We start from the raw sequence: 27,763 nt of genomic DNA on the forward strand, positions 1-27,763 counted from the left end.
TCCTTAAATGTTAATAGTTGAAGAGGTATTATTTCCTATGGTTATAATTAACGTTGTGACATTCAATTTATGTTGACACTTTTTGTGTTGATTAAAAATTCCCCAAGTTATGGACTTAATTACATGCAGATTCACTGTTTAAAAAAATTATAATTAGATCTATCTATTATGATTTCATTATTGAAAACAGGAGAGTTTTATAGGAATAGTTGGCTCTGAGCCATCTAACAGTACATATATTTTCTTGTCATTCTCATAATATATATATATATATATATAGATATTTGTATGTATATATTTATGTATGTATACCTTTCAAGACTTGTGATCATGAGTCATGATTAAGAGAGAGATTAATAAGAATCACCAAACTAAAAATAATAAGGTAATATTGGCCAGATCAGATGATGATAACAATAATAACAATAATTAACAATGTAGTTGAAACGTAATGAGATAATCTTGATGTATAATGGGATAGCTCCCTGCTTTTAGTATGATCATCGTATTAGTCGCCCGGCACAAGGAAAAGTGATGGCACATGTTTCATCAACAATAACTGTGTAATTGTGGAAAGGTTTGGTCAGGAACGAGGGCAAGTGAACTAATAGATCACAAACACATTCAACATTCATTTCCCTCAACCACCTGCAACATTCTCGCTCCTGTGGAGTCTCCTGGTGCCTACCCCTATGTCGATGCCTATGTCCATGGCCATGGCCGTGCTTATGATCATGTTCTTTATGCTCACCCGCCTCAGGAGATGGAGAGGCGATGGAACCAAGCACTGATTGTCTGGGAGAATAAGGGAGCATTGAGCAGGCATAATTAACGAGCACATACTGGGAGGAGCAAAGTGGACGAGGTGGGGGAAGGGACCTGATTGGTTCGCAATCAGAACCCTCGGGAAGCAACACCAAAAGCAGCACCACAAAGAAGGCTAATGTCTGAACCTTACTTGCTTCCATGCGAGCTAATTATGTAAGGAGAAATCAGATGGAATGAGTGTTAACTATATCCCAGATATATACCATTGCTTCAATCATATATATATACACCCACATTTATCATAACTCCTGTTTTCATTCTTAGTTAGGATTTAGGAGAGTGAAACTGTCTTCTTGTTTTATGTTTTATTTTTCTTCTTGAGAAAAGATTGTTAGTTAATGTTTTGGAAAAGTTCAGGTATCCGAACATTTGTGCATGTCTCAATCTCATGCTTTTGGAGTGATGATTTATTAATAATTAATCTTCTTGCTCACTTATTGTCCCCATATAAAAAGACTATATATATTTACTAAACATGATTACATGCATTTCTTTCAGGGGGATTTACATTATAATTTTTTTCTTTACTTGGAGACTTCTAACCCAACAACACAACTTCAAAACGGGATACCATCTACTCCACATAACTACTAGGGCGTATGGTGTTTTGTGGTTGCATTTGTTTTTATTTTCATTCAATTCCTAATCGGCTCGATTTCTACTTCTAATTTTTATATAGCCCAAGTATGTATACTTGAGTACATATTTTCTTTTTTCAATTTTCTGAGTTATTATGATTACTGCTTGAATTCTTTTATTGTAGGAATTCAATTTCTACACTCTAAAGTGGGAGTTGAATTCCTATAGCAAGAAAATTCAAGATACTGGTAATGGTAACTGAAACACAAAAAATTATGTTCTTACTACCCATATGAAGACTAAAACTAAAAATTGGAACTAGAAATTAACTAAAAAATTGAATATGAGTTAAACCAAAAGTGAAAACAACGAACAGAGAGTGGAAAAGCCTAGACATCCGATGTTGCAACCGAAACTCTATAAACGAATATGTTAAGATGTTATGACGCCATTAGTAACAGTAAAAAGCAATGAGATAATAGACACAGTTCATATGGTAAATATTAACATGCAGCAGCCACAAAAAATTAACAATGTAAGTATCATGTTTTGAAAGGTACGCCCAGTTTACTACCTCCTAGGCATTTTAGTTTATGGCAATTAATAGCTTAATGGAGTATTAATTGAGTACAAACACAATCATCAGAGAGTTCACATGTACTTTTAGATATTATTCAGAACACATTTCATGCATCATTTTCCTATTCTTCATTTTGATTTTAGGTCAGAAGTTATTCGCATTCCAAAATCAGTTTTCATGAACCTGCTAGTGTGTAAGAATGCCAGGTTTGCAGTGTCACATTGTTAATTTTCATTTGGTTTAGGCCTAGTAGATCCCAAGATCAAGAATCTCAAAAACAGAAGTCTGCATCAAAAGATCCAGGCTCAAACTACTTTCAACCTTCAAATAAAAAAAAGTAACAAATTAATATCGTCTTTTTTCTAATACGTGCATAAAAGAATGTAAGCTGATTCATCATAACTTTGAAATGCAAATTTTCACTACCCTATAAAATTTTAGCTAATTCTTGAAAACATGACCTTGTGCAACTAGAAAAACAATTTCTTTGTACTTCTTGAACACCTAATCGCTGAAGAAGTTCTCTCAAAATATTGCTAAAAGAAGTTCATTTATGTACCCTCATCTGCCTCTTCATGCATGAAATTTATTTCCAAGAATTCAATATATCTCGGCAGATATTTAGGGCACCCAAGACAAATACCAGATGAAGTAAAATGGATACAGTAATTTCTAGAAATAGTAGCACTTTTTTTGTATCAAGGTGTATTAGATATATCATAACTAACGCATTGATCAAGTACACTAAATATATAATGAGTAATTAATATAATACATGGTCCATTTTGTACAAACTAATCAGTTCATCACAAGAAAAATTAGCAAAATGAATGAAATTCTGTGTACCTGCCACTGCAAAATTCTCTACTAGAGATGCCAGTCACAATCTTGAGAAATTTTCATATTCACAGCTGCTCATCACAGCCACGCTCATCCATTTTCTTATTCCTCATTGCCATCATCTCCATGTCCTTCTTAAGCTCCTCTTTTTGCACCCTCAAGTGCTCTGCTCTATCTCGCCACCCTTCCTCCAACAACTCAACAAACTTATCTTTTATCTCATGCAATGGATCCTGATCAATCAAATGCTCATCCTCATATGCTTCTCTCAGAACTGCAGTCTTTATCCCTCCTTTTAAAGACATATAGAAAATCCCTGAATGCCTTGTGAATACACTCGAAAAGGCATTAGAAAACCTGTACTCATCATTGAACTTCCCCAATATTGGCACTGGAACCCTCTTAAATATTGAAAGGGAAATCAATTCATGGAGAACTCCAACCATCCTCTTTTCCATTTCTGGAGATGCTCGATCCAAATGTGACACATCTTCATAAGGGGATATATAGTCTCGTTCTAACCAATCCCTTACCCACTCCCTCATTTCCTTTTTCAGGAAAAAGCCTGGCGGCAACTTAACATTGAAATTAGGCCGAACTCGGATGCCTGCTAGCTGTGATTCTTCTTCAGCTCTTTGCTCAATAACCGATCTTGAAAACTTAGGGTCCCATGAAACCAACTCCAAGAATGATTGCCCCTCTCCAGGGGACCCACTTAATCTAAAGAAATTTGGGTAATTAGGCACTAAATTGACCAAAAAATCATTGGGGAACCCAAATTCCCTCTTTGCTTGAATCAATTTATCGGCACTAATCACTCTATCTTTCGACATCATCAACAATTTACACAGTTTGGACACAATCAACGGCTCATTTTTCCTATATATCATTTGCTCTTCTTCAAGAAAAGCTTTAAGCTTGTCACTAGGACACACAAATGGGACGAGTTCAGATTTGGGTCTAATCCTATCATAATAAGTGTCAAATAAACCTGGGTTTCGATCAAGAAAAGTTTTGATCTTAATATTAAGGCGTAATCTCTCCCGCCTTTTGTTGAGGTAGCGAAGCGGAATTATTTGACCAGGTTCATTGAGCACTTCCTTGATGACCCGGGCACACATTTTGTATTGCTTATCATTCTCAATTGCCTGATCTAGTTTCACATCTTTTCGCCAAACTACTTTGAGACTTGAAATGGATTTAATTTGAAGGTTAAGTTTAGGGTTTATGTGAATAATGGGTACGGCTTTGAGATTTTGAATAATGTACGAGATTTTTGGCCATTTGAATATCATACCTAATAATCCACAAAAAGAATATCAAAGAAGGATTTTTTGGATTTTAAACCTAAATTCATAAGACATGATAAATCATTGCATTTTAAGTAGTCAAGAATAATGAAGCAGTACTATGATGCTGTACCTGCTGCTGCTGCACTTCCTCTCAGCTAATTACACCTCAAATTCCTACAATCAAAATGGTAATCACATAAAATTCAAATTAATATAAGGTGAAAGATAGAATCATGGTTTTTTTTTTCTGATTTGGCAGAGAGTTTAAGATACGTAACATGTTTACCAATTAATGATCCTAAAATGTGTAACATAGTTAGAACTTGTCACATAATCTTCACTTAAATTTTCAACCACAGGTAAAGGACGTTCTAGAACTTAAAGTAAGATACTCTGGAAATAACTCTGCTTATGCCACTGGTGATGAACTCACCATGGCTATTCAATGTCGAACTCAGAGTTTTTCTACTACATAGGTGGGTGAGGTGGGGACCGTCGAAGAAGTGCCTTGACACGCCACAGCCACTGTGACTCCTTTTATGCAATTATGAACTCCATGGAACTTTCTCGATTAATAACAAGAAGCTCAATCAAACAAAATTATCCAAATGCCCAAAATTTCGAACAACTAATAATCCCAATTTACCCTGTGATAAATTCAACATTTTGGAGAAATGATAAGCTAATATGATAACTTTTGTGCTCAACATTAATGAAAACATAAGTTGAGGATTAGAATCTCCATGAAGTTAGAGCATCTGTGTGTTTAACCAGCAAGCAAAAATGAGATATCTGCTAGGACCGAAGTAAAAGCATCAGACTCAGACAAGTAAACTTACTCAGATAACTAAAATCTAGTAACTGAATGTAATTAAGAACTTATCCATCAAGGAAAACAGCACAAGCAGATACTCCCGTTAAGCAAAGATGACTCCAATTTGGTTGCAGTTATGAGCCCCAAATGCATTTATAAGAACCTTATAGGCAGAAAAGATTAACAAGCATCTGCATTAGTTTTTCATATATGTTCTTGAATTCTTTAACATTCCAGTTACCTATTATTCTCATTATTTATTTTATTAACAAATAGAATAAGTGGCTTGTTTATTATTTAGAAAATAAACATATAAATAGACTTATTTAACTTATAAACTCATGATACCCCAAAAATCCAGCACCTTATTTTTTGGAAAAAGGAGTTTAGCAGTTTATATGCTACTACAAAAATTTAAGTTCTATAGCTTATAAGCTCCTATATTTCAAGCCGAGTAAAACACTCTCCTACATATAAAATTGAAGTTCTGTAGCTTATAAGCTCCATATTTCAAGCCGAGTAAACCACTCTCTTACAAAGAACTTGGAAGTACTCCCAAAATTCTACTTTTTTGATAAACTTAAAAAAGATAAATATATTCTAGTTGTGGTTATAAGCAACTTATGAGCAGAAAAATAATAATAATAAGCATCTGCGCTAGCTTTTCTTATATGTTCTTGAAGTTCTTTAACATGTCTCCTTACCTATTATTTCCAGTATTTATTTTTTTAACAAAATATGATAAGTGGCTTGTTTATTATTAAGAAAACATTGATCAGTACCCACTACATATGAGTTGCTTATAAGCACTGCTTTAAGCATATTTCTTCCATAGTCTATACACCCTCTTAATCTAAGTATTTTATTTCCTTCTTTCCTTATTCGGGTTTTTAACATCCATTCTTTACTTTTAATCTTTGTTATTATGAGGTTGAACAACCAATGGCTATCCTCTCAAGACCCATGTTCACATATAAACATATATTGTTTAGGTCTAAACAAATTACCTCCTGTTGTAGGATGTTTCCTTAAACCCTTTCTTGTCTTGCTTCAATTTCCAGAACTTTTTTGCTACTAAGATAGACCTATATATTTGTGGCATCTAACCTTACCTCAATCGAGTTAGTGGCAACTCCTCTTCCCTGTAATTGTATTTCATTACATATAAGAAAACTAAGTGTGGTCGCTACAACATGGCAACTCTCTAACCCTGAGAGCTTGGGTGGAGCCACTCCCACTCTTGTGATCTTCTTGCTTCATTGCAACTTCCTAAACCATTTTTCATTTTTTTTTTTGTACCCCATTTCACGGACAGATACCAGATACACTAGTCTTGAGCACAACTCAATTGGCAAGCATATACCTCCTCTTTGATGCAACGTCTTCATTGATCTCACCAATGATTTCATAACCTGATTTTCTTAGGTAAAATCTATTCCTGTTCCTCTGAAATTTTTTTAAAAATGCCTGCTATACCTTTCTTGTTATTATCTTTATTTTATTTTTCATTTTCCTGGTTCTCTTCTGCAATCTGTTTCCTTTTAACAAAGCAGCTTTGCTATGCCTTTTATTTACTGATTATTAAAAAAAAAAAAAACTTGAACTTGAGATTCTATGTGAGGTATAGTTAAGTTCCAATACACAAAGAATAATGAACGCATCAGAATTTAAAACATTACCATGCTTGAAAAATCTGCACTGAAAATTCAATCACAGCACCATAGAATACATCCCAGAGAGATAAAAGGAAATTGCTTGCAAATAAAAACCTGATAGAGGCAGCATGCAAATATTTCAGCGAAGAACTATCTAAAGCAATCACAGACAAACCAATCATTATTAAGAATCGGTGAAGTATACAACATAAATTCACAATGTCAATCGAATTCTCAATAAACAGAGCACTCGAAACAGAGTTAAAAAGGATTACCCGCAGGTAGCTCCTTCCCGTTTCATAGCTGCAGCCTTCGAGAACGAAGGTCGACGGTGAGGAAGTGATCAGTCTGTAACTAACTTGAGCAAAAGTACAGTGATAAAAAGCCTGGCAGCTCGAGGCAACGCGTCGATTGGCACTCAATATTTGCGTATAAGAAGGAAGAAACGGCACTGATTGGGACGAAGATTAATGGTGAGTCGGTGGCAACTATTAAATAGAATTTTACGCGAAATAAGAGCTGGGTCTTTGAGATTGATGAAAATGAGCCTCGGATTGGTTGGACAGCAAAAAGCAGTAAGGCTGTGGGGATTGAGACTGATTCGAGGAGGAGAAGGAACGCTGTGGTCGATGATCGGTGTCTATGGTGAATATCAGGCGAGAGTTGAAAGAGAAGGGAGCGCCTAAAGGGATATTCAGAGAGGATAATGGAAGGTGGAACCACTACGGCGAAGTAGCAGGAGCAGCGAGGAATAGTTTTGGGGAGAAGCAGAAACTGACCGAGCGCAGAGTAGGGAAAGACAACATATGGGCCTAAATATGTGTCTGGATTGGGCTTGGATAAATCTCTTTGTGAAGTAAGGTAAATTAAAATATATATTTAAAATGATAATAATAAGTTTGAAAGTAACAAAAATTTATAATTCAATTCAATATAAATTTTTAGACATACAAACACATATAATTATTTTTTTATTTATATCTTCCTTCCATTTCATAAAGCTAACTAATAAATTAAATACAAAAATGAAGTTAAATTAACTGTAAATAAATAAATTTAAAAAAAATTCAATTTATTAACTTGTGGAAATAAGACATGGGAAGTAGTATATATTCTTAAAATCAGTAATTATTTTTTATGTCTATAAATAAATATTGTAAGTACGTTTTAATAAAGAAAAAATTACTCATTTTTCGTTAATTTCATTGTTGTGATGTGGAAGTTTTTCGTACATCCCTTCATTTATTATTTATAATAAAAAAAAATTGGGAGTCAAAGGAGTTGACAAAAATAAACCATGTGAGAGATTGATTTTCCCACTATATTTGTCACTAAATCCTCCCTCAATAATTTCTATTATAACTTCTCTTCTTTTCCTTTTCCTTCTCAAGAATATTTTGAAGTCGTATCTCTTATTTGCAAAAATGTTACATCAAATGTAATACTCGAATCCAAAATTTAAGTCCGGAATAATTTAATAATAATGATGAAATAAATTTACAAAATTAATTTTAATTTTTGTTAAATTTTTGAAAAAAATTGAGTTTTTGATGCATTTAAAAATATTTTTAAAATTTAGGACCAAAATAAAATTAAGGGATGATCTAATTAAAAGAAAATTTAGAAAACTAGAGTAAAAGTAAAAGTAATAAAAATTTGGTCACATAGACTGTCACGTCAGTAGCGCAGTTGGTTGCTGTGTGCAGCGTGGCAGACACATGGACATGCGTCCATGTGGGAAGTCACGTGGGCAATCTGCATGTCAACAAATCCAACGGCCCAGATCTCTTCCTACGAGCACGAACGGTTCAGATCTGTTTTCTCTTCAAGCATGATCAAACTGCTAGATTTGATCAGATCGTACAATCCATATTAATTCCCCAAATAAGAGCAATCCAATGGTTGTGAGTGGACCACTTGTTCCTACACGGACGGCCCATATTGACATGGAAAAGGTATATAAACATCACATCCCCAAAATCCTAACCCTAGCCACATTTGAGCTCGCTAGAGAAGAAAAAGGGCGGCTGAAAAGAAAACCAACCGTCGTTGCCACCACAGACGCCGGAAAGGTAAAATTTTCTTCTCTTTTCGTTCAAAATTTGATTTCGAACCTCCACACACCCATATCGGAGACAAAGCCAAAAGGGAAGTCGAAAATCGAGAGAGGAGCTCGGCCGAATCGCCGCGACTAAGACCCAAAAACTGCTCCGATGAGCCATTTCTCATTTTTCATTCCCTTTGATTTGCCTACCATTGTGTTCCTAATGCTTTTCTGGTGCAGGTTGACCAAATGGAACCCCCGGCCGTGAGAGAAGAATAGCGAAGTTGCACCATCGGAAAGCTCTTCCCTTAATAATGCCCCGGGTTTTCCCTTTTTCGGCCAATAGAGACCACATAACCACGTTTTTTATAAGTTTTCGTGCAAAATCAGTCAAAACTGACAAAAAAAATGATCGAAAATGGCTAGGCCGAGAAGAGACACCGCTGTGGGTGGCAAATCCGGCTGCGGAGCACGGTGGTGCAAATTGGCTGAAAAAATTTAAAATGCTTATTTTTTGTCTTTTTGGGGTATTTTAAAATACGTCACGCGTGTTTTGATTTATGTAAAAAAAACTCAAAAAATTCGAGAACCACCAGGAAGTGTAATGAAAGAGACAGTGTTTCAAACATTAAACACCAATTTGGGGTAAGAATGTCTCACTCTTTCTTTCCGTTACGGTAAATTAAAGTTTTATAATTAATAATGGTGTGTTTTTGTAAAAATTTAAAACCCCTTATTAATTGAATATAGATCACTAATGGAACAAATAACTTATCAGTATGTAATTACCCTAACTGTATTGCATGTTTATTCTTATACTACCTAAATTGCTATCATTTATTGATTTTAATTGGTTTCTCACTTATTGATTGCTGAGATGTTATTCTCACCAGTTGACTAATTTGAATTAAATGTTATAATCCCGTTTTCTAATTATTTGTATTGTATGTTTATATGTCGTACTATTGATCTGTAAATATGAAATAATTGCGTGTAATTAGTGGCTAGTTAATGACATGAATATGTGCATAAAAGGATTATCGGATATTATGAAAAATAGTGTACAGACCCGGTACATAAAGTGAACCATATTGTGGACATGACTCAAGTCAAACATGGCTGAGAAGTCCTATACCGGAAAAAGTTGGGAGGTATAGTTTACCCTCATATCGGATGGAGTATTGAGACAGTGGTATGTTTGGTACTCATTACCAGACAGAGTATGAAAACGACCAGTTTATTGATAAAATTAGATATTGAATCCACGCATAGGAAAAATCCCTATGTATCTCTAAAGATACTAGTAAGTAGGTAAAAGATAATATTTACTATTATTGTTTCTTTAAAGATATTGGTGAATATGAAACTAACGTTACGTTTTTACCTTAAATGATTTTTTTTTTTTTTTAAAGAGTAAATAGCTTCATTGGTCATTTTGTAATTTTTACCAACCTTTGATTTTTTATATCGGTGTTAAGTGTTGATATTCTTATTTTGTTTAGTGTAATTCATCTTTCTTATTTAATCATTTCATATCAGGAAGACCTATATCTGGATCCTGAACCGCAAGAAAGTTGCGACTAAAAGTTGTCTCCCACATCTTGTCAGAATTGTTTAACGGAGATTAACCCTAGAGGATTTTAATTTTTTTTTTGTTACTGTGTAAGGAATGTAAATATCAAATTAATAGTTGTTTCTACTATTATTTTACTAATTCAATATCTTCATTTTCATTAAGTTTTGGATTTTTACACTAAAAAACTTATAATTTATTGTTTAGTATGTATATTATAAGATGACAATCGTCCCTCTTGAATTAGGATTTCGTTCCAACAAATTGTAATGCATTGCATAAAAAAATTATGTTTCATAACACTTAAATTTTTTTAGTTGAATAATTATAAAAAAACTCAGACTACCCTCTTTTCATTTTAAAAAAAAGAAAAAGAAAAAGATTCCATATAAATCAATGGTACATGGTCAATATTTTTGAAATTTATCTTTTAATGATTAAAGATTCTAATTTCTTATTGTATTAATTACGTACCCAGAAAGTATTTTTAATTAATTCAAAATAATATCTTCAACTACTTCCAACGCAAGTGCTTAATTTTAAACTCTTTATTATCACAAAAAAGTAAACAACTACTTTAAATTTCAGCTTCCTTCTGGGTTAGGCGTCAAAAGTCATTTTTATTTTATTTAATTACGTATTAATTTTTTTTCTACTATAACTAAAAATTAAATTAAATTAAATTTTAATAGAAGCTTACTTGAAGGAAAAATGAAACATTCCAGAGTTACAAGTTGTTGTCACTTGAGATAAAACAAAAGAATATGAACCCTTGTGACAAGTTCTGTAACCAGTGAAATTACATTTCTTATTCTTTCCCTATTATAAGAAAGAGTAATTTAAATTTTTACAAAAACCATTGTCTACTCATCCTCTATGTCTCTTTGCAATATATATATATATATATATATATACATACATACAAGTAATATAAAATAGTCTATATCAAAGGGGTCAATCTGTTTGGTTTTTATTTTGAAAAGAGTGATGAAGTATGGAGCAAATTATTAATTCGATGCGGCATATTCTTTTCATTAGATAGTAATAAAAAAAAAAATACATCAAAATTTAGAAATTAAACTGATAATGTGTCTTTATATATAATACAAATTAGTAACTATCAAATAGTCAACATCTTGGTTTTTCTTTTGACTAACTGAGTATTTAAACGTGCAAATTTTAATATATTCTTCTATATTTATTAGTATTTTTATTATTTACTTGTGTTAAAAATATCGTTTTATTTATTTTTATATATAAAAAAAAAACACTATTATCGACTTACTAAATCATTAATTAAACATCAACATTAGGTAACATATCATTTTTACAATTTGAAAACACAGCAAGTAGAAAATAATAATTTATACTAATAGAATATAAACATATCAAAATCAAATATTTTGATTAAATTCACAAGGCAAATACGTTTAGAATTACAATTATTATAAATTCATGTACAATAGTTAGAGTGTCTAAAAAATTCAGATATTTTATGTTTGTAAATGAATTATTCTATTATAAAATTTATAATCGGTTAATAATAATTTTTAAGATATTTATTAATGTTTTAAAAAATTTATACATATCAACAAGAATGTAAGAGTTTTATTACAACTTATTAGTTATTGTGACAATATTTTTAAAAATTTAATCATTTTAATCATCTATCTGAAGTATGTTGTTGTTCTTCGAATAAAGTGTAAAATATCTCTTATTAATTCTAGAAAATTTAATATGTATACCTAATTAATAATTAAATGTAAATATTAAATAAAAATTGAAAATAAAAATACTGTTTTATGTTTAAATTATTTTTTAATTAGTATAAAGCGTAAATAATGATTTTTTTAAATAATAAAATTTGAAAAAAAAACTTACATAACTTATTTATTTAAAAATTTAGTCAGCTTGTTCACTATCAAAAAATACACAAGAATAACTTATAAGTGAAATAACTTATAAGCTATTGTCAAACATTTTTAGAAAGTTGATCGTTTATAATTTTTGTTAGAGTTTAGTATGCGCTTTCGAAAGATATATTGTTGTAATTAACCAAACCGAAATTTAAATTATTAATTAAAAAAAAATTTAGATTATAAACTACATAACAAATAAGTAAAAAATATATTTTTTATGAATATATATTCTTTAGTAAACTCATATATTAATTAATTATACATTATATATATGTATTATATTAATCATATAACGTACAACTAACATTAACCTACTATTTTTTTTTTATATAAAAAAATGTACGTGGGTGTTAAAAGACTTCACTAACTTATTTATTATAAAAAAAAACTTTATTAATGTGCACGTGGTTTTTCTCTTCAAAATCCTAAGATATATATACATGCACATATACGCACAGTGAAAAATACAGATCTTGTAACACCTAAAAGAAGGAGAAAATAAAAAACGACCAAGTCAAATAAATTTTGAAAGAAAAGGGGCAATATGAAAATAAAAGGGAAATTTTCAAATAGGAAGGAAAACTTGAGAATTTTAAAAAGAAATAAGTAATCAATGGTCCAGACCCTTTGTTGGGATCGAACGGCTAATACTGTAATATCTTTAATTAATTTTAAAATATTTAAAATTAATGTAAATATAATTTTTAAATATTTTTATTTAATATATAAAATTTAATTTTTTATTTTTTAAATTATTAATTAATGTAAAAATGAAAAAAAATTAAATAGATGATGAAATTAAAAATAATTTTGAGAAAAAGTAGTAAAAATTTGGGTTCTGATGATATTTTTGAAAGAAAATTTAGAAATTGAAGGTTAAAACGTAATTTAAAAAAATTGTGCCACGTAGGATGCCCAGCCAACAGCCTCGACGAACCGGAGCGCGCCACGTGGCAAAGGACACTGATGTGGTGCCACGCAGGAGATCTGCGTGCCCGTGATCAGACGGTCTAGATTCGTTCATGTGCGCACGGAATTCAATTTTAAACACCCCAATAGCCAAATTGGAGCAAAAAAACCGACGGATTGGTCGAAAACCGTGGGTAAAGCCGCCACGAAAAATTACAAAAATCGCCTCCAATGATGCCCTTCCCGATTCCCGTTATGCGTAATTTTTCTAACATTGTAATCATCGTTTCATTCTCTACAGGTTAACCGAAGCAAAACACCCAACCGCAAAGGTGAGTCTGTAGCACCCGGAAAGGAGGAGGAAAAAAAAAAAAAAAAAAAAAAAAAAAAAAAAAAAAGGGGGGGCCACGTCAGCAGCCGCGTCAGCAGCCACGTCAGCAGTCCCGGCCAACCAGGGCCTGCCACGTGGCAAGATCGCGTCACTCCGAAAGGAGCCACGTTGGCGATCCGCGTGGGTGCGATCCGACGGCCCAGATCAATCACGCGATCGGACGGCCCAGATTCAATCGCACGGACGGCCCAGATTCAATCAAAAAACGAACGGCCCAGATTAAAACAAAATGAACGGCTGTGATCAAAAGGCAAGGGGTTATAAATAGAACCCCCACACCAGACCACAAACCCTAGCCGCCAGCCGCTCGCCGGAGAAGACGAACCAGAGGCCGACCGCCGCCACCCGCCGCCACTCGCCGCCGCACCGGGGAAATTTCCGACCGCCGATCGAGGTAAATTTCATACCCCCGACTCGTTTTTCCCCACTGATTCCTCCTATGGCCAAATCGAAGCCGAAATCCCGGCCAAACGGCCGGAATACGCGGCCGAAGCCCAGCGGCGCCGCCGCGCCCCCTCTCGGTTTTTGCCTCCGACGAGGCCCTTCCCGGCCTCCGTTCGATGCAATTTTTATATCACCGTGATCACCATTCTTTTCTCTACAGGTTGACCGGAGCCGAATCACCAAAACACGAACCTCGCCGGAGAGCCGCTGCACCCGAGAGCGCCGCCGCCGGTAAGCTCCGTTTTTTCCGTGATTTTTGGCCCCCCGAGGGCCCTAGGGTTGTTTTCTGACAAGGACCAATGCGAGTGTGGCCGAATTCGGCCGAAAACGGCCGAAAACAGTCAACCCGAGGCGACTCGCCGCCGCCAGCGGCGGCGCCGTCGCCGGAGCACGGCGGAGCCGCCGTGCCGGAGTTGCGATTTGGTCCGAAAGGGGCCCTGGGCCTAATTTGGATTTTTTTTGGAACACGTGCAGGTACTGTTAGTGTGTTTCAGTTCCCCGGGAAAAATTCAGGGAAAATTAGGGAAGGCCTGCAGGCGCACTGTGAATCGTATTCGGATCTCGAAAACAAGTAAGGACCCCTCACCCTATTTCCTATCACGGTATTAAAGTTCAAAATGATAAAACGGTATTTCTTGAATTAACGCATGTGTGAAATTGCTTAAGGTTGCTAATGGAGCCCGAGTCTAGTGTGATTGATGATTTACTGTTATTTGGCCTGTTTACAGCTTTAAATGCAAAATGAGGTTTGATGTGTTCATTTTACAGATTTGTGTGCATGTACTACGTTTTTATTAATTATGGGTTGAATGACTGAAAAAAACTGATATTGTATGTTGTCTGTTGGTATGATTTACGATTTGCTTGTTTAAATGTGAATTGATGATGTTGATTGAGGAAAAGGAAAATGAAAGATTGTATAGACTGATAATTGTATTATGGGGGTCAGCCTGACTAGATATCCTGGGAGATGGTGGACGGACCGGGTCCGTAGGGAACCCTACCGGGATTGTGGTCTCACATGCCGGACGGGGTATGGAGATCTTATGGTTTTGGCGCCCATACCGGACGGGGTATGGGGACGGCCCGTTTCACCCTCATACCGGACGGGGTATTGAGGTTTATGGTTTTGGCGCCCATACCGGACGGGGTATGGGGACGGCCCGTTTCACCCTCATACCGGACGGGGTATTGAGGTTCATGGTTTTGGCGCCCATACCGGACGGGGTATGGGGACGGCCCTGGAAACTGATTATGAATGTTAAAGGTTAACGGGTAGCGGAACTCCTATGGACCCCCATGGATACTAGTAGGCTGGTAAATGAGAAAAGGATATGTTGATTAATGATTTAATTACGAAAGGCGTGATAAGTGCTATGTTTTACAGCTTATATTATTCCATGATTGTGATAATGTTATTATTTTCTTATATTATTTTCATAAATTCCACCGAGGTAAGTGGATGGTAAAGGTTTTCATGTTAATAAACGAGTTTATTGTAAATTATGCTCCATTGGTCTTTTTGTGTTTTTCTACCCACCTTTACCTCCGTGACGGTGAGATATCGTGATGTTCTTACTGGGCTAGTGTAGCTCACTCCTTATTTAACCATTTCAGATCAGGAAGACATGGTTCCCGAGCCCGTTCCGCAGGAGGATGACGAAGGGGATACCTAGAGACTCTGTAGTCATACTCATAGTTTTATTTTCGAGTTTCTCTCTTAGTTAGTTTAATCTTTTATATTTTAAGTACGTTTCTGGTTTTTCGTGTAAGGGATGTTAACTGAAATTTTGATCTCGCTTCCGCATTTGATATATTTAAATACTCATTTCATTTTAATATTTACGGGGCCGTTACAGTTGGTATCAGAGCCGCATTTCCTCGGACCCATCCCTTACACTATAGTCCTTCAAAAAAAAAAATACTCACCGATGGGTCGTTACTCAACCATTCCTTGTAAATGCAGGTACACAGAAATGAGGAGAGGAAGGCCCCCACTAAACCGAGCGGCACAAGATAATTCACTTCGGGAGGATTTGGACAGATTATATGAGATGGTGGAAGCTCTCGTAGCTGCCCAGCGAAGGCAAGAGGAGAGAAGGGAGTTACCCGGACCTCCTCCGCTAGCGCAGGTTGAGCCCCCGTTACAGCAGGCTGATCCCGAGCCACCCCGGCAGGAGCCTGTCCCTCCACAGTACCACCCGGCACCACAGCCGCGGTACGACCCGGTACCACAGCCACAGTACCAACAGGTACCGCCACAGCATATTCCAGTGCCCCCACCCCATCAGCAGGCGCCACCACAGGGTCCCCCAGTTCACCCTCAGCCGGCCCCGGTTCCTTTACCTCGGGACCCCGCTCCCTCCTTGATCGACCCCGGCTTCATAGAGAGGTACAGGAGACTGAACCCTTCTACTTTTTCAGGGGGATCCTCTTTCGAAGAGGCCCAATACTGGCTGGCGGAGACTGAGAGAGCATTTGAGACCTTGGGAGTAATTCCTGAGCAGAGGGCTGCCATTGCCTCCTACATGCTGGTAGGGGAAGCAGTACGCTGGTGGGAGCTCAAGCGGGCCACCTTGCCTGTACCAGTTACTTGGGAGCAGTTCCTAGCGGCTTTCCATGTGGAGTATCTCCCTAAGCACATCCAACATTTAAAGGAAATTGAATTTGCTCAGTTGGTCCAGGGTAATATGACAGTGTCGGAGTATGCCCGCAAGTTCCTGGAGCTGGGTCGACATGCCCCGGAGACATTGTTGGATGAGGGCCGAAAGGCCAGGAAATTCCAGTGGGGTCTCCGCCCGGAGATCAGACAGCACTTGTTGGTGATGGAGCTCGAGACATATTCGGCAGTCCTAGCAAAGGCGCAGATCATAGAAAGGAGCTTCGACACCCGCCCTCAGCTAACGGGAAGTTCCCGACCTTCAGCCCCGCTCCGCAGGCCAGCGCCTACCATGCCTGTCCAACCCAGTAAGAGACCCAGGCCTGCCGTTCAAGGCCCTCCTCAGGCTATGGGGGCAGCTCGTGGGAAGATCTGCCAGTACTGCGGTAGGGATCATGGGGACCGACCCTGCTACCGCCTCAACAACACCTGTCGCATATGCGGCAGTGCCCAGCACTATGCGAGGGAGTGCCCTAGGAACCAGAATCAAGGGAGGCCTCCAATCCAGGGCAGAGTTTACAACCTTACCCAGAAGGATGCCGATGCAGACCCGGACGTGGTACATGGTATGTATACTATCTCTGGCCACATTGCTCATATTTTGTTTGATACTGGTGCATCACATTCTTTTATTTCACATGTTCTTGCTTCCAAAATTTGTGTATCACCTGATAGACTAGATTCATTATTGTTTGTATCTACCGCTGGGGGGGAGACATTACTAGGAGAGGTTGTCTACAGGGCGTGTGCCGTGGAGATAGCAGATAGGAAATTGAGGGTAGACTTGATAGGGTTAGACACAGGGGATTTTGATGTAATCCTAGGAATGGATTGGCTGGCGGCGTATCACGCCACCATAGACTGCTTTAATAAAAAGATTGTATTTAATCCTCCCAACGAGGAGCCATTTACAAGTTAATAAAATTATTCGGTACTGATTCTCCCTAATGACAAATTCTTTTCTTCTTAATTCCCAGTGCGTTGATATTGTATTTTCCCTAACTAGGTAAACCCAAGAAGGAAGTTTGTATCCAAGAGATTCCAGTAGTCCGAGACTTTCCAGACGTATTTCCGGATGAACTGCCCGGTCTACCAGGGGACAGAGAGGTCGAGTTCACCATAGACTTACAGCCAGGAACCCAACCCATCTCGGTAGCTCCTTACCGAATGAGCCGCATCGAAATGGAAGAGCTAAAGAAACAAATCACTGAGCTACAAAACAGTGGCTTCATCAGACACAGCATTTCCCCATGGGGTGCCGGGGTCACTTTTGCAAGGAAAGGAGATGGAACGTTGAGGCTGTGTATTGATTATAGAAGGATAAACAAGGTAACAATTAAAAACAAGTATCCTCTCCCCCGGATTGATGACCTTTTCGATCAGTTGCAGGGTGCACAGGTCTTTTCTAAAATAGATCTACGATCAGGTTACCATCAGGTAAAAGTGAGAGCAGAAGACATCCCCAAGACGGCATTCCGAACCAGGTACGGACACTATGAGTTCCTGGTTATGCCGTTTGGACTAACCAACGCCCCGGCCATCTTTATGGATCTAATGAACAGAATCTTCAGAGAGTTCTTGGATAAATTTGTCATCGTGTTCATCGATGATATCTTAATCTACTCAAAAAGTAGAGAAGAACATGCTCATCATCTTGCCCAAGTCCTCCAGGTACTCAGGGAAAAGAAGTTGTATGCAAAGTTGAGCAAGTGTGGATTTTGGCTCGAGCAAACCGCCTTTCTAGGACATGTTATATCGAAGGAAGGGGTGTCGGTGAACCCCGAAAAGGTTGAAGCGGTACTTGGTTGGAAAAGGCTGACAACAGTTAAGGAAATTCGCAGTTTCCTAGGGATGGCGGGTTATTACCGCCGGTTTGTCGAAGGGTTCTCCAGTCTAGCGGCCCCTCTAACCCGACTCACAAAGAAGAATGCAAAGTTTGATTGGAATGAGAACTGCGAAAGGAGTTTTTCAGAATTGAAGAAGCGACTGACTACTGCACCAGTGCTGGCTCTACCGAGCGGATCAGGAGGGTATACAGTTTATAGTGATGCCTCCTATCTGGGCCTGGGTTGTGTCCTGATGCAGCATGGAAAGGTTATAGCATATGGGTCTAGACAGCTAAAGAATCATGAGAAGAACTATCCTACCCATGACTTGGAGCTCGCCGCAATCATACACGCCTTGAAAATCTGGCGCCATTATTTGTATGGAGAGACCTTTCAGATCTACACCGATCATAAGAGCTTGAAGCACATCTTCACTCAGAAGGATCTCAACATGCGTCAGAGAAGGTGGATGGAACTCCTCAAGGACTATGATTGTGACATCCTATACCATCCAGGTAAGGGCAACGTAGTAGCCGATGCCCTCAGCAGGAAGAGTGCAGGCACCCTAGCCCATCTGATGGTTTCGGAATGCAGGTCCATTGGGGCTACGCAGCAGGTTCGACTGCAAGATCTGAAAAGGGCCACATGTTTGAGCCACCTAGCAGTCCAACCCGAGTTAATCCAAAGAATAAAGGAAGCCCAGTCAATCGACCCCGCCCTAGTAAACCGCAAGAAGGATGCAGAACAGGGAGTGAACTCAGAATTTCAGATCTCTGCCGACGGATTGATTCGTTTCAAGGACAGAATGTGTGTCCCAGACGACAATGAATTAAAAAGAGACATCATGACAGAGTCCCATAGTTCAAGGTTCGCCATGCATCCAGGAAGTACAAAAATGTACCAAACTATGCGACCCCGATTCTGGTGGAATGGGATGAAGAGAGATATAGCCGACTTTGTATCTAAGTGCTTGGTATGTCAGCAGGTCAAAGCAGAACATCAACGCCCAGGGGGGTTGCTTCAGCCTTTACCGATTCCAGAATGGAAGTGGGAACACATCACCATGGACTTCGTATTGGGACTACCCAAGGCACGATCGGGACACGATGCCATATGGGTAATTGTTGACCGACTCACTAAGTCTTCCCACTTCCTGGCCATCAGGATGACTGATTCGTTGGACAAGTTGGCAAGAATGTATGTCCGGGAAATAGTCAGACTGCATGGGGTCCCAGTAACAGTGGTATCCGACAGGGATCCCAGATTCACTTCTCGGTTTTGGAATAGTTTCCAGCAAGCTATGGGAACAAAGCTGTCCCTCAGTACTGCCTTCCACCCCCAAACCGATGGACAATCAGAGAGGACAATCCGTACACTGGAGGATATGCTCCGAGCTTGTGTCCTTGACTCCGGAGGCCATTGGGACGACCACCTACCCCTGATAGAGTTTGCCTACAACAATAGTTACCAAGCAAGCATCGGCATGGCCCCATACGAGGCGCTATACGGGCGTCCGTGCAGGTCACCGATTTGTTGGGAGGAAGTGGGCGATAGAAGATTGTTTGGCCCGGATTTGGTGGAAGAAACCACGTCCAAGATAGTTAAGATCAAGAAGAACATCCAGACAGCTCAGAGTAGGCAAAAGAGCTATGCTGATACCCGGAGGAGAGACCTGGCCTTTGAGAAAGGTGACCGTGTGTTTCTTAAAGTCACCCCCTTCAAGGGAATTAGTAGGTTCGGCAGAAGGGGAAAATTAAACCCCAGATACATTGGACCCTTTGAAATCTTAGACAAGATTGGTACCACTGCCTACAGACTTGCACTTCCCCCTGAGCTCTCCCGGGTTCACAATGTGTTTCATGTATCTATGCTGCGCAAGTACAATCCGGACCCTTCTCATGTCGTGGCTCATGAACCGCTTTCACTCCGAGAGGACTTGTCTTATGAAGAAGTACCGGTCAGTATCACAGACCGAGAAAGCAGAATACTCCGTAACCGGGAAATATCATTTGTAAAAGTCTTGTGGCAGAACCACACGCCTAGGGAGGCGACTTGGGAGCTGGAATCAGAATTTAGGGCCCAATATCCTCATCTGTTTGATCAAGAGTAATGAGGCAAATTTGGGGACCAAATTTCTTTATGGGGGGGAGAGTTGTAGCACCCGGAAAGGAGGAGGAAAAAAAAAAAAAAAAAAAAAAAAAAAAAAAAAAAAGGGGGGGCCACGTCAGCAGCCGCGTCAGCAGCCACGTCAGCAGTCCCGGCCAACCAGGGCCTGCCACGTGGCAAGATCGCGTCACTCCGAAAGGAGCCACGTTGGCGATCCGCGTGGGTGCGATCCGACGGCCCAGATCAATCACGCGATCGGACGGCCCAGATTCAATCGCACGGACGGCCCAGATTCAATCAAAAAACGAACGGCCCAGATTAAAACAAAATGAACGGCTGTGATCAAAAGGCAAGGGGTTATAAATAGAACCCCCACACCAGACCACAAACCCTAGCCGCCAGCCGCTCGCCGGAGAAGACGAACCAGAGGCCGACCGCCGCCACCCGCCGCCACTCGCCGCCGCACCGGGGAAATTTCCGACCGCCGATCGAGGTAAATTTCATACCCCCGACTCGTTTTTCCCCACTGATTCCTCCTATGGCCAAATCGAAGCCGAAATCCCGGCCAAACGGCCGGAATACGCGGCCGAAGCCCAGCGGCGCCGCCGCGCCCCCTCTCGGTTTTTGCCTCCGACGAGGCCCTTCCCGGCCTCCGTTCGATGCAATTTTTATATCACCGTGATCACCATTCTTTTCTCTACAGGTTGACCGGAGCCGAATCACCAAAACACGAACCTCGCCGGAGAGCCGCTGCACCCGAGAGCGCCGCCGCCGGTAAGCTCCGTTTTTTCCGTGATTTTTGGCCCCCCGAGGGCCCTAGGGTTGTTTTCTGACAAGGACCAATGCGAGTGTGGCCGAATTCGGCCGAAAACGGCCGAAAACAGTCAACCCGAGGCGACTCGCCGCCGCCAGCGGCGGCGCCGTCGCCGGAGCACGGCGGAGCCGCCGTGCCGGAGTTGCGATTTGGTCCGAAAGGGGCCCTGGGCCTAATTTGGATTTTTTTTGGAACACGTGCAGGTACTGTTAGTGTGTTTCAGTTCCCCGGGAAAAATTCAGGGAAAATTAGGGAAGGCCTGCAGGCGCACTGTGAATCGTATTCGGATCTCGAAAACAAGTAAGGACCCCTCACCCTATTTCCTATCACGGTATTAAAGTTCAAAATGATAAAACGGTATTTCTTGAATTAACGCATGTGTGAAATTGCTTAAGGTTGCTAATGGAGCCCGAGTCTAGTGTGATTGATGATTTACTGTTATTTGGCCTGTTTACAGCTTTAAATGCAAAATGAGGTTTGATGTGTTCATTTTACAGATTTGTGTGCATGTACTACGTTTTTATTAATTATGGGTTGAATGACTGAAAAAAACTGATATTGTATGTTGTCTGTTGGTATGATTTACGATTTGCTTGTTTAAATGTGAATTGATGATGTTGATTGAGGAAAAGGAAAATGAAAGATTGTATAGACTGATAATTGTATTATGGGGGTCAGCCTGACTAGATATCCTGGGAGATGGTGGACGGACCGGGTCCGTAGGGAACCCTACCGGGATTGTGGTCTCACATGCCGGACGGGGTATGGAGATCTTATGGTTTTGGCGCCCATACCGGACGGGGTATGGGGACGGCCCGTTTCACCCTCATACCGGACGGGGTATTGAGGTTTATGGTTTTGGCGCCCATACCGGACGGGGTATGGGGACGGCCCGTTTCACCCTCATACCGGACGGGGTATTGAGGTTCATGGTTTTGGCGCCCATACCGGACGGGGTATGGGGACGGCCCTGGAAACTGATTATGAATGTTAAAGGTTAACGGGTAGCGGAACTCCTATGGACCCCCATGGATACTAGTAGGCTGGTAAATGAGAAAAGGATATGTTGATTAATGATTTAATTACGAAAGGCGTGATAAGTGCTATGTTTTACAGCTTATATTATTCCATGATTGTGATAATGTTATTATTTTCTTATATTATTTTCATAAATTCCACCGAGGTAAGTGGATGGTAAAGGTTTTCATGTTAATAAACGAGTTTATTGTAAATTATGCTCCATTGGTCTTTTTGTGTTTTTCTACCCACCTTTACCTCCGTGACGGTGAGATATCGTGATGTTCTTACTGGGCTAGTGTAGCTCACTCCTTATTTAACCATTTCAGATCAGGAAGACATGGTTCCCGAGCCCGTTCCGCAGGAGGATGACGAAGGGGATACCTAGAGACTCTGTAGTCATACTCATAGTTTTATTTTCGAGTTTCTCTCTTAGTTAGTTTAATCTTTTATATTTTAAGTACGTTTCTGGTTTTTCGTGTAAGGGATGTTAACTGAAATTTTGATCTCGCTTCCGCATTTGATATATTTAAATACTCATTTCATTTTAATATTTACGGGGCCGTTACAGAGTCGGTGGAGCTGCCGCACCGGAGAACCCTACCGCCGGTGAGTTTCGATTTTTTCGATTTTTTTCAGCCAACCAAAGCCCTTAATGTGTTTTCTAGCAGGAATTGATAGAAAATTGACCGAATTCAGCCAAAAACAGCCAAAAATAGTCGACCCAAGGTAAACTGCCACTGCAGGCGGCGGTGCCGTCGCTGGAGCACGGCGGTGCCGTCGCTGGAGCACGGCGGAGCCGCCGTGTCAGAATTTCAGAATTGGCCAAAAAGGGGTCCTAACACTGATTTTGGATTTTTTGGGATATTTTTAGGTACTTGAGACGCGTTTTAATCCCCGAAGAAAAATTTAAGGAACCCGGGGACCGCCAATAGGCGCAGCCAACAAGTTTAGCATTTTGGACATCAGTTTGAGTAAGAATCCATTACCTTATTCTCTATTATGGAATTCAAGTCTAATTAATAATAATAATACAGTGTTTTGAGCAATGTAGAAAATATCCATGATTAATTACAGGTCACTAATAGAGCCAGAACCAGAAAATTATTCACTGTCGATTCTGTTGATTTATTTTACAGTTTGAATGCATGATAATATCTGATTGATTGATCTTATAGTTTGAATGCATGTATTGCTTACTTAATGTGATTATGGTTGAATTGAGAACTGAAAATTTAAGGAAGTCGGGAAACTGTTTGATTAAGTGAATAGATGAAACAATAACCTTACTGGATATCCTAGAAGATGGTGGACGGATCAAGTACATAGGGAACCCTACCGTGAATATTGCCTCATACCAGACGGGGTATCGATGTTTGGAGATTTGACACTCATACCGGACGGTGTATGGGGATAGCCCTTTTCACCCTCATACCGGATGAGGTATCGCGATTTAGTAATTTGGCACTCATACCAGACGGAGTATGGAGATGACCTGCTAATTGGAAATGTTAAAGGAAATAGTTCACGCATTATGGAGACATCTCTATGGACCCCCATGGATACCAGTAGGCTGATAAAAGAGAAAATTATTGTTCTAATTGATTGCATATAAAATTATGATATGTGTTATACTATTGACTCTATAGGTTGTTTTTGAAAATTCCGGTATGGTAAGTAGGCAGTAAATGATTTTATTTATGATAAATGATTTTGCTTAATTAAGAGCTCCATTAGTTGTTTTATGATTTTTACTAACCTTCATTTCTATGTTGGTGAGTAGTGTGATATTCTTATTGAGGTAGTGTAACTCATTCTTTCATAACCATTTCAGATTAAGAGGATTAGGATCCAGAGCCCGATCCACAAGAGAATTGCAAGTAGGACGTTCAGTCGTTTACTTTTAATTTATTTCCTTGGTTATTAATCATTCTTTTAGAAGAGTTATTCTCGTAAGCTCTATTTGGTACTTTCAGTCATTGTGTAAACCCTAACTATTTATTTTACTTCTGCACTAAATTTATAATTTATTTCTTTTAGAATTTCCGGGGTCATTACAAGTACCTTAAATAAATTCGCCATTTTTAACTCCTTCAAAAAAGGAAACCTAAAGGGATATGGTGATGGCAAAATAGTGGAAGGGAGAGAGAGGAAATTAGCCATGTGAAAAATGAAAGAAGCTCCTCTTAAGCAATGAGAGTGATTGAGGAGGAAAGTGACAAAAGAACTAGTGAAAGGCTAAGATGAAGGAGGTAGTGCGAGGAATTTCGTCAGAGTACAACCATATATAAGAGAGGTTTAGAAGGAGGATCATCACTGCGATCCAACATCATTACTCAAAAATGCGAGGTAAGTTAATATGCTCATCACAACTCAGATTTATAAATTATATACTGAATTTTTTGGGCATGGTACAATTTCGAATACAGTATGTAACGGCCCCGAAAATTTAAAAAGAAATGTATATAAAAATTCTGAGTGCGGAAGCAAAATAAAAAGTTCTGATTAATATCCCTTACATAATAACTTAAACGTACTAACAATATAAAAGAATAAGTTAACTAAAAGAAATATTAGAAATAAAATACTATAAAGAAAACTATAAGATATCTAGGCATCTACTCACCGTCTTCCTGCGGAATGGGCTCAGGAACCAAGTCCTCCTGATCTGAAATGGTTAAGTAAGGAATGAGTTACACTAGCCCAGTAAGGACGTCACACTATATCACTGTCACAAAAGTAAAAGTTGGTAGAAAGATAAAAACAACCAATGGAGCACAATTTTTAAACAAATTCATTTATCAATAATTAAACCATTTATCATCCACTTACCTCGGTGAGATTTATAAAAACAACTCATAGAGATAATACATCATAGATCATGAAATTCATGCATGCTCTGTAACATAACACATGTCATACTTTTATATTTCAATTATCAAACAGCAATTGCTCTTTTTTTTTATCAGCCTACTAGTATCCATGGAGATCCATAGGGGTCCCCGCTACACGTGAAACATTCACTTTAACAAACTTAATTCCAGGACCGTCCCCATACCCCGTCTAGTATGGGTGCCAAAACAATAAACCTCAATACATTGTCCGGTATGAGGGTGAAGCGGGCCGTCCCCATACCCCATCTGGTATGAGCGCCAAAACATTTAAAGTCTCCATACTCCGTCCAGTATGAGAAAATATTCCCGGTAGGGTTCCATATGGACCTGGTCCGTCCACCATCTTTCAGGATATCTAGTGAGGCTGTCGTCTTATCCAATTATTAATTTAATCCCTTCTTATTTATTCTTAGTCTTCGTTACCTATTTCAAATATCAATACTTAAACAAGCAACATGCATCCAACAAGACAAACATATCTTAGAGTCACAAAATCAAGCAGTAGTGAAGTAAACAATGATTCATCCATTTAAAATCCTAGAATAAATAAATAAGATACTATAATGCATTTAAAACTGTAAAATAAATAAAACAGGAACTGATAGAGAAATATGTCTGATTCAGGCTCCATTAGCAACCTTAATTAATTATACATATATATTAATTTGTAAAAATTCATATTACCATTTATTCAAACTTTAATTACACGATAGGAAATAGGGTGAGGGGTCCTTACCTGATTCGAAGTCTAAAACTAGATTTTCACTGCGCTTACGGGCAGTCCCTAAATTCCCTGAATTTTTTTTTCGGGGACTGAAACGCGCTTACGGTACCTACACATATCCCCAAATAACTAAAAAATCAGACCCAGGGCCTACTCGGCCAATTTTAGAATTTTGGCATGGCGGCTTTGCCGTGATTCGGCGACGGTGCCGTCGTCCGTGGCGGTAATTAGCCTCGGGTTGACTATTTTCAGCCGTTTCCAACCGAATTCAGCTAAACTAGCACCAGTTCCTGCGAGAAAACACACGTAAGCCCTCGGTGGGCCCAAAAAATACAAAAAATCAAAACTTACTGGCGGCGGAGCTCTCCGGTGCGGCGGCTCCTCCGGCTCACGTTGCGGTTGGGTGTTTTGCTTCGGTCAACCTGTAGAGGAGGAAACAATGATCACAATGGTGGAAAAATTACGTTGAATAGGAACCAGGAAGGGCCTCATCAGAGGTAAAAACCGAGATAACCTGCAGCAGCGCTACTGGGCTTCGGCGGTGTTTTTCGGCCAATTGGCCGGTGTTTTAGCTCCAATTTGGCCACAGGTGCGTTTAGAATCGAATTTTGAGCCAAGGGGAGAATTTTTACCTCATTTGACGGTCGAAAATTGTTTCAATGCGGCAGCGGGTGGCGGTGGTCGGCTCTCCGGCGGCTGGACTGTCTTATCCGGCGAGGGCTCTGGCGGCTAGGGTTAGGGTTTGGTCTGCATGAGATTATTTATAACCTTCTACTTTTAATATGGGCCGTCCATCGCGATTTAATTTGAACCGTCCGATCGCGATTAAATAGAAAATGAATCTGAGCCGTTCATCGCAATGCGATTTAGGTTGTCCATGCACGATTCAATCTGGGCCGTCCGTGCGCGTGTAATCTGAGCCGTCCGTGCTCGTTTTTGATCTGGGTCATCCATGCCCATGAGAACGGATTTCAGCCGTTCGATCGCGCGCACGCGGATCACTCACGTGGCTCCCTTTCGCGTGGCCTCCTGCATCACCATCTCTGCCACGTGGCGCGTCCTGGTTGGCAGGGGCTGCTGACCGGGCAGTTGACGTGGCGTAATTTTTTTAAATTGCATTTTGACCCTCGGTTTTCAAATTTTCTTTCAAAAATACTCCCATAACCTAAATTTTCACCCCATTTTTCCAAAATTGTTTTCAATTAAATTTTTAAATAATTTTTACCCCTTTTTATTATTTTTATTATTATTATTTCTATTAGAATAAATTAAAATAATTTAAAATAAATTAAATTCTATTTAATACTCAATTATATTTATTTAGAATTAATTAAGAAATAATACAAAATAATAATAATATTATTTTTTTTTTTGGGTGTTACACAGTATGGAATGGATATTGAAAATATTAGCAAAAAGGGAATACACAATAAAAAAAAGGATAGGTCGTAAGAGATAATGAAGGGGTAACCGAGATTCAATTGGGAGGTTAGTTTCAAGGGAGTGATTAATGGTGAGATAAATAAATTGAGTAGTGATTGAACTAAATCTAGGAAGACTCAGGAGGGTAAACTAACCATAATACCAAATATAGGCTTAATTGGGTTAGAGATATGAATGGGGGTGTGGTTAGAACAGAAGCTGTAACTGGGAAAAATTAAGTGTTATGGATGAATGGCATGATTGGTGTGTGAAAGATTGGTAGAGTGAACGAAGAAGTAAAGGTAACAAATAGAGAGATAAATGACTAGATAAAAAGGAGGTGTTGTGTGTGTGTGAGTGGCCAGATTTTTTATCGGATACAGTATGAATGTACGTTGATTTCTGTGCTCTAGTAGGGGGAAAAGATAGTGAA

At 39.0% G+C, this 27,763-nt stretch overlaps 2 protein-coding genes and 1 long non-coding RNA gene across 11 annotated transcripts; 1 reads left to right on the forward strand and 2 right to left on the reverse strand.

The window, feature by feature from the left end:
* Positions 1-372: 372 nt before the first annotated feature.
* Positions 373-2,798, reverse strand: LOC148268620 (Tetratricopeptide repeat (TPR)-like superfamily protein). Its single transcript, XM_088216964.1, has one exon. It carries the CDS (start codon positions 966-968, stop codon positions 501-503), a length of 468 nt encoding a protein of 155 aa, XP_088073090.1. The 5' UTR covers positions 969-2,798; the 3' UTR covers positions 373-500.
* LOC110814689 (Ubiquitin carboxyl-terminal hydrolase family protein) lies at positions 834-7,383 on the reverse strand. 9 transcript variants are annotated; one of them, XM_088216957.1, is made up of 7 exons: positions 6,864-7,382; positions 6,613-6,702; positions 4,959-5,096; positions 4,553-4,681; positions 4,250-4,293; positions 2,834-4,124; positions 834-973 (listed from the first exon to the last, which is right to left on the reverse strand). In XM_088216957.1, exon 6 carries the CDS (start codon positions 4,120-4,122, stop codon positions 2,893-2,895), a length of 1,230 nt encoding a protein of 409 aa, XP_088073083.1. In that variant the 5' UTR covers positions 4,123-4,124; positions 4,250-4,293; positions 4,553-4,681; positions 4,959-5,096; positions 6,613-6,702; positions 6,864-7,382; the 3' UTR covers positions 834-973; positions 2,834-2,892. The 9 variants fall into 9 exon arrangements, with proteins under 9 accessions (XP_088073083.1, XP_088073080.1, XP_088073081.1 ...); XM_088216954.1 differs by having other exon boundaries at positions 4,553-4,766; XM_088216955.1 differs by lacking the exon at positions 6,613-6,702 and having other exon boundaries at positions 4,553-4,766.
* A 6,018-nt stretch (positions 7,384-13,401) lies between these two features.
* Positions 13,402-15,707, forward strand: LOC148268621 (uncharacterized). Its single transcript, XR_015818136.1, has 2 exons — positions 13,402-13,818; positions 14,029-15,707. It is a non-coding gene; the product is annotated as an uncharacterized LOC148268621 (long non-coding RNA).
* The last annotated feature ends 12,056 nt before the right edge of the window (positions 15,708-27,763 follow it).

The sequence above is a fragment of the Carica papaya genome, chromosome 3 (assembly GCF_054855325.1).
Source record: "Carica papaya isolate Zhongbai chromosome 3, ASM5485532v1, whole genome shotgun sequence".
Classification (NCBI taxonomy): domain Eukaryota; kingdom Viridiplantae; phylum Streptophyta; class Magnoliopsida; order Brassicales; family Caricaceae; genus Carica; species Carica papaya.

Coding starts and splice junctions, on each gene's coding strand:
- LOC110814689 (XM_088216959.1), bottom strand. CDS start 4,122: ATGATATTCAAATGGCCAAAAATCTCGTACATTATTCAAAATCTCAAA.
- LOC148268620 (XM_088216964.1), bottom strand. CDS start 968: ATGGAAGCAAGTAAGGTTCAGACATTAGCCTTCTTTGTGGTGCTGCTT.